This window comes from Bison bison, unplaced genomic scaffold, assembly GCF_000754665.1.
Source record: "Bison bison bison isolate TAMUID 2011002044 unplaced genomic scaffold, Bison_UMD1.0 scf7180017864198, whole genome shotgun sequence".
In the NCBI taxonomy this organism is placed as follows: Eukaryota; Metazoa; Chordata; class Mammalia; order Artiodactyla; family Bovidae; genus Bison; species Bison bison.
In genome coordinates, this window is record NW_011494770.1 from 4,188,517 (window position 1) to 4,196,031 (window position 7,515).

At 38.6% G+C, this 7,515-nt stretch overlaps 1 protein-coding gene across 1 annotated transcript in view; it reads right to left on the reverse strand.

Moving 5' to 3' along the window:
• Positions 1 to 3,936: 3,936 nt before the first annotated feature.
• PEX7 (peroxisomal biogenesis factor 7) overlaps positions 3,937 to 7,515 on the reverse strand; it is a 79,582-nt gene continuing 76,003 nt past the window's right edge. The window contains exon 10 of the mRNA XM_010844232.1: positions 3,937 to 5,608. Coding sequence (XP_010842534.1) covers positions 5,540 to 5,608 — 69 coding nt within the window. The 3' untranslated portion in view covers positions 3,937 to 5,539. The remainder of the gene's footprint in view (positions 5,609 to 7,515) is intronic.

Here is a 7,515-nt window from a genome sequence, read left to right on the forward strand (position 1 = left end):
GTTGTTTTTTTTTTTTTTTTTTTTGTAGCTACAATCTTTGGTTACACACCATTGGCTATTTCAGGGACTCTGTTCTTCAACTGTTGATGTTATTTCTTTAGAAAATGAGGTTTGAAGCAACAGTTGAAATTTGTGTGTGTAGTATAAGCCTATATTTAAAGTACACTCATAAAAACTTTGAAAATTAATTTTTTAAAGACAACATCAGCAAATACCACTGTTCTACTTCTGGGGGCTGTTCCAATCAAAGAATGGTGGTTTTAAGCCATATTAAGTGAATATAAAGAATTGTCTGCACAGACCTAGTTTTGGAATGATTCATTTCTGCCAGCAATTATAATTGCTTCCATTTGTGATGCTAACATTAAGTAAAAGATTTGAGGCTGATTCAGCTATCTTACTCTTCTCATTTAGGCAAGAATATTTAGCTTAATTTGAAACCTGCATTGGCATGGAACAGTGCATTTTCTCCACTTTACTGCAGATAATTCTTTTCCATTAGGGCTTTCATTTTTTACAAAGTTAATACCATCTCCCACACCAGTTACTAGATAAGCTCCTAAAAGAAAAAAATGGGAAATCTCCTGAAGAAAAATGGGGGGTGGGTGGGAATAAGAATACCATTTTTAGCAAGGTTAATTGAACATAAATGTCAATCTGAAGGTCAAAAACTTATTTGACCTACTGGTATCTAGGGTCCATTTTCTTTGGAGCCACACAATATATTTTTACAATATTAAATACATCCTTTAGTTTGTTTATTTGGTGAATATATCCAGCTAGTGTTTTATACCAGGCCATCTCTTAGCCACAGAGGATTCAGAGATAAACGCCCATCTTAGTCCTTAAGGGATTCACAGGAGGAGATAAGGTAACACAATGACACTTATACAACAGTGGGGGCTTGTGCCAGAAACAGGGGAGCGCCAAGGAGGGCGGCAACATCAGCCTGAGAAGTGCATCAGAGAAGGCTTCCTGGAGAAGAAAATAAGGTCTTATTTCATGATTTTAATTGAAAAAATAAGGCATGCTCATTATACTATGTAAGAGGAAAACAAAATTTATAAAGAGAACTTGCTGTTTCCCATATTTCCCACCCCCAGCCCCACTACAGAGTTGGCTACTGTTAAGAGTTTGACATGAACATTTCAGTTTTTCTTGTGCATATATGGATGCATACAAGCCCTCCTTCAAAAAAAAAAATACACTTAGGATATCATACACACCTGTCTATAAAAGCACACTGTAACCAGCCTCTAAGAGTCCCCATAGATTGCTGCTTCCGCATCTTTATGCCCTGTGAGCCCCTCCCACGCTCTAGAATGGTTGGTCTGAGTGGACGCGACTGACAGGAGGCAGCAAGAGGTGATGGCCTCACTCGGAGATGAGTATGTAAAAGACCGAGGCTTCCATGTTGAATTTTCTCTTTCTCTTGTCTTAGTCTCAGGGAAAGCCAGATGCCATGTTTCAGGGACACTCAGCCAGTGGAGGGTTCTACACGGTGAGTATCTGAGGCCGGCTAAAAATCACCTGAGTGACTTTGGAAGCATTATTTGCATGCGGAGTTTGTGAGCACGCTGGTGTTCCTGGGGCACAAAGTTGTGACAGTGTGGAGAGAAGCAACGCTGCAGATAGAGGCAAGGGCTAGCCCCAGAGGACCTTGGCTGCCTGGTTAGTGAGCTTGAACTTTTTCCTGTAGGCAATCCTATAAGCAGAGAAAGGTTTTACACTGAAATTGATGTAATCAGATTGCATTTTAGATCAGCCTCCGGCAGCTGTGTTGAGAAAGATGGCTCTGAGGGCACAGAACTCGAAACAGACACATCACTTAGGAAACTGCAGCGATTGTCCAGAGAAAAGCTAATGAGGGCTTGAACTAGGGCAGTGGTGTTTGGATTGAGGAGAAGAGACAGACTGGAGAAGTATTTAGGGGGTAAAAGGGATAGGACTTAGTGACTGATTTGATGTGTCTTGGAGTGGAGAGGTGGGAATAAGGAAAGGAGCAAGGATGGCATTAGGAGTTTAGCTTGAGCTACTGGGTGGACTGTACTGACAACAAATGAAAAACACACGTGCAGGAGGAACCCATGTAGTGAGCAAGATGAATTTGGTTCAACTGGGAGACCCAGGCGGGGAAGGTAGGAGATTCAGGAGTAGTCAGTATGGAAGTCAAGAACATATAAACGGATTATCTCTTTCAAAAAAGAGGCCTATTAAGTAATAAATTAATGAGTTCATTTCTGGAAGAGCCAAATTATAGCTAAGATACACAGAGAGGGCTCACTGCCAAAAGCAGAAGGGACAGCTGACCCTCAGCCTGAGTCTTCCCAGATGAGACATGCTTTAGGAGGGTCACCCACGGTGTTTCTTAGCTCTTTAAACTTGCAAACACAATCTTGTCAGTTTAGACTTGGAAACAATTCTCTTAGGAATGATGAGGATCTAGTTACCAGAGAGTCCCACAACTTCCTGTTTCTCAGTGGGCCAATTTCTGTTATTTCTAAGAAAAAAGCCACGTGGCAGGACCAGATCGAGTCATAGCTGATTTCAAATTCCAGCTCCATACTTCCTGGCAATTATGGCCTCTGAAAGCCTTTGTTTCCGTGTCTGGAAAATGGGAGGGCTTCCTTGCAGGGATGTCATAAAGATTAAAGGGAATAAGATACAGAAAGCATCTCATGTGATGCCCAGGTCACAGAAGATACCCAGTGACCTGAGTTCCCCTTTCCTGCAGTCACTCCTCAGTGCTGTGCTCTCACTGCAGGTACAGGAGGAACTTGGGAGAGGCAGACGGGGATGAAACTCAAGAACTCAGCTGCCAGGAGACAAATTCTGATTTTCCAGACCTAGAGGGAAGGACTGGCTGTTCTCTCAAAGTCCAGAGGCTGCTTGGTTTGTGAATTAGTAAGAATTCAAAAATCTTGTGCATTCTCTTTCAGGATAGAATCCAGCTCCTTTCCCTCTAGCTTGACAATCCTAGCTCAAGGAACTCACTGAATAAATGTTCCTCCACCCTCCTTCAGATTAACAGACCCCAAGCACCTGAGGTAAGTATTATTCTAAGGTATTCTGAGGTAAGTAGTGTTCTAAATAGCTCTAACATCTCCAAAACAGAAGGGGGTGGGGGGAATCGAGAGGGATATTAGTTTTTAAATTACCAGTGTCTGTTTCAGATGATACACGGTAAATTATTTTAATAAAATCTCTTGCATTTTAAAAGGAAAATAAGTCATTTCCTTTCACTGTAAACATGATCTGGGTTAGGTATTTTAGAAGGTCTATTATAAATTCTGCCCATACAGAGCTGTGAACCTGCTTTTACTGAGCTGCATACACTTGGTTCAACAGTTTGTCTTTCTTACGGAGGGAGGCAACACAAAAGCAGTTTATGAACTGAACTCATCATTGTGCCAGCTCTAAGGACGTGCTTGAGCACCTTGGACCTTACAAGACAGTCATGTGAAGCAGTGTCCTCTCTATGGGGGCCTCTCAAAAACAGCACTGATTGGTCTAAGAACCAAAAAGAGTTAATACTTTCTGTGAGACCATTCATTCATTCGACAGATATTCACTGAACACTTTCTATGTGCCGGGCATGGTGCTAGGGCCAAGCCAGAATGAGGTCCTTGCCCTGAGGCCTTGGCCACTGCATCCTGTACTTGACCAGACTTCCCATTTACACCTCCAGTAGCAACTTTCTAAAACTTATTCTTAGAATACATATATTTTCAAGCTCACGCTTTGCTCCACTTTATGTTTCCTTTTGTTTTTTTTTATTTTTGTATCTTGTAAGGTATCTTGTTTTTCTGTAGAAACTGGGAAATACGTAAATTAGACAATATACATATATTTTATTTTTGTTCTGATAACTACGAATGTATTTTTCTCTTTAAAAATTCTCAAAAACTTGTTAAAAATTTAATGACAGCTTTGGCATTTGTAACATTTTTAATTTATTCATTTTTTAATTGAAGGACAATTGCTTTACAGAATTTTGTTGTTTTCTGTCAAACCTCAACATGAATCAGCAATGTGAAAGTGAAAGTTGCTCAATCATGTCCGACTCTTTGTGATACCATGGACTATACGGTCGATGGAATTCTCCAGGCCAGAATACTGGAATGGGTAGCCTTTCCCTCTCCAGGGGATCTTCCCAACCCAGGGATGGAACCTAGCTCTCTCACATTGCAGACGGATTCTTTACCAGCTGAGTTGCAAGAGAATCAGTCATAGGTGTACATATATCCCCTCCTTCCTGAACAAAGTTGTCTATTCTACTACTTTTTCTCTTTCAACCTAATTTTTTATGGATCATCACACCTTAAGGTTTTTCAAGACCTAAGGAGGTAGTGAGGAGGGTTTATGGCATTAATTAGGATATTTCATTATTAGTTATGAATTAACTATTTCATTACTTAGTTTTAAGGTAATTTCCTGAAACCTTTGTAGGACCTAAGACTTTTTGCCCAGTGACCAGTTTTTCAAAAATCTGATTATAGAGAAATAGGAAGAGAGAAATATAGGGTCATGGGTATAATATCTAAAATATTTGAATAAAAGTAAAATACATGTAAGCTCTTAACTCTCAGCATCTTTTTTTTTTTTTTAATACTTTTATTTATTTATTTTTGGCTTGCTGGGTCCTTGTTGCTGTGCAGGCTTTTCTCTAAAGTTGCAGCGAGTGGGGTACTCTCTAGTCGTGTGCACGTTTTTTAACTGTGGTGGCTTCTCTTATTGCAGAGCACAGGCTCTAGGCATGTGGGCTCAGTAGCTGTAGCTCCCAGGCTCTAGAGCACAGGCTCAAAAGTTGTGGCACACGGACTAGTTGCTCTGCAGCATGTGGGATCTTTCTGGACCAGGGACTGAACCCGAGTCTCCAGCATTGGCAGGCGGATTCTTTACCACCAGGAAAGCTCCCATGTTCTTATGTATGACGGACACCAGGCCTTGAGAGAATCTCATTCATTCTGTGTGTCAAGCACGTAGTAGATGCTCAATAAATAATCGCTGAATAAATCTGCAGTTACTAGAGCCCTGTTACTATAACCATAGATGTATCAATATTATATAGTGTTATACATATGTACTGTATTAGAAAAAGTAACCTTGGTAGGGGTGTCATAGAATCATAAATGATCAAGAGATACCGTTTTTGTGATTTTTATCAATAGCAGTCATTATATTTTAAATCAAAAATGACAAATTAAAAGTGAAATATATCACTATCAATATAATCTACAGAGCTCCCATATTTTAATCCATTTTATAATAGGTTATACTTTAATAGATACTATAAGATACACCATATACCATAACTTCAATTATTCTTAAGATTTTTAAGAAATATGGCTTATGTACCAGGCTTTAAATAGTGAACCAAAGTCTTTATCAGCTACCTCAAAATTGATTCCAAAATGAATTTTTAAAATTTGAAATATGAATAGTATATAAAAACATAAAATCTATAGTATCAATAACTTATTTCCTGCTAAGCAGTTCTTCAGTCAGTCTCCTTTGTTTCTGAATGAAGAAGCTTGTCTCAAGCCAGCATGGTAAGACAAACAGGATCATATATCTTTATTGTTTCATCCCAAGCACAGTCAGCCACCTGGAAAACAAAAAGGAAGTGAGAAGAAACAATCCACAAACATTCAAAACTGGGAGAAAAAAGCCTAAGTCACTTGGAATGTAAGTAGATCATCCACCACTGAACAGATCTTTAAATAGGAGGAACACAGGAACACATTTCTGGAAAAAAGTCTATTTTCCCTTTTTAAGATACACTTTGGGGCTTGTTTCCAAGTGACTAAAGTTGCCTGTAAGGGTTTCCCACCAGAGCTACATAATTCCCTACGGGTCCTGAGATAAATGTTGAAAAGGTACATTCCTAAACTGTGAACCAAGACACCATACCAGCTATTATGGGGATAAAAGAGAAGGAAAAGCATAGTGCCTGCCTTCAAAGAATGGCTCATTCAAAACCAAAAGTGGAAAGTGCTCTAATAGACTCTCAGGGAAGCAATTCTTTGACTCTAGCTGGGAAAGTGTCAGAAGATTTCACAAATGCCATTGCATTCACACTGGCCCTCTTTAGGGGCAGATATAAGGTAGACATAGACATTCAAGTCTAAAAAGTCACATAAAAACATGAAGGGAAAATAGTTCAGGGTGCTCAAAAATGTGTGTTAAAAAATTGGTAAGTATAGCAGTATCTCAGGGTATAAAATCAACTGTATTTCTGTATACCAACAAGAGAAAATTTTTAAACTGCGAATAAAAAATTCACTTAGAATAGCATCAAATAACAAAATACTTAGAAACACATTTAACAAAAGGTATGCAAAACATCCACCCTAAAATGCAGCTGAGAGAAATTAAAGATGGCCCAAATAAATGGAAAAGATACCATGTTCATGGGTTCGATATTTATTAAAAAGTTAATTTTTCCCCTAAATGATTTATAAAAAATTCATAATCCCAGCAAGCTTTTTAATAAAAATGTAGAAGATGACTTTTAGTTTATGTAGAAAGAGGATCTAGAATAGCCACAAAAATTTTGAAAAAGAACAACAGAGTTGTACTGTTTACACTACTGGAGTCAGGACTAATCATAAAAGAAAAGCAATCAACACAGTGCAATACTGGATAAGAATATACAAACAGATCAAAGGAACAGAACACAGCTCTGGAACAGACCCAACACTTGGACAGCTGCTTTTTAACAAATGTTCCAAAACAACCCAATAGGAAAAGAAAAGTTTCTTCAACAAATGATGCTAGAACAGGATGGCCATATGGAAAACATAAGAATTAAAGCCCAACTTTACACCAGAAAACAAAAGTTCATTTAAGATGGATGGATCACAGACTGAAATATAAAAGCTAATGGTATAAAGCTTTTAGAAGAAAACACAGGAGACATATAGTCTTAATCCGAGGGCAAGCAAAGATTTCTTAAACAGGAAGTAATAACCATAAAGATTAGATAATAGACTCAATCAAATAAAACTTGTGATCATCCAAAGACACCACTAAGAAACTGAATAAGCAAAACACAGAGTGGGAGAAAATTTTCACAAAACAGACATCTGGCAAAGAATTTGTATCCAGAATATATAAAGAATTACTATAACTCAGTAATAAAGACAACCCAATTAAAAATGAACAATAGACTTTATTAACAGATAAAAAACATATAAATGATCAATAAGCACATAAAAACATTCAATAATCATTAGGCATCATGGAAATGCAAATAAAAACCACAATGAGATACCACTACATATGCACAAGAATGGCTGAAATTAAAGATGTGCTGTGCTGTGCTTAGTCATTCAGTCGTGTCTGACTCTTTGTGACCCCATGCATGGAATGTAGCCCGCCAGGCTCCTCTGTCCATGTGGATTCTCCAGGCAAGAATACTGGAGTGGGTTGCCATGCCCTCCTCCAGGGGATCTTCCCAACCCAGGGATCGAACCCAGGTCTCCCACACCGCAGATGGATTCTTTACCATCT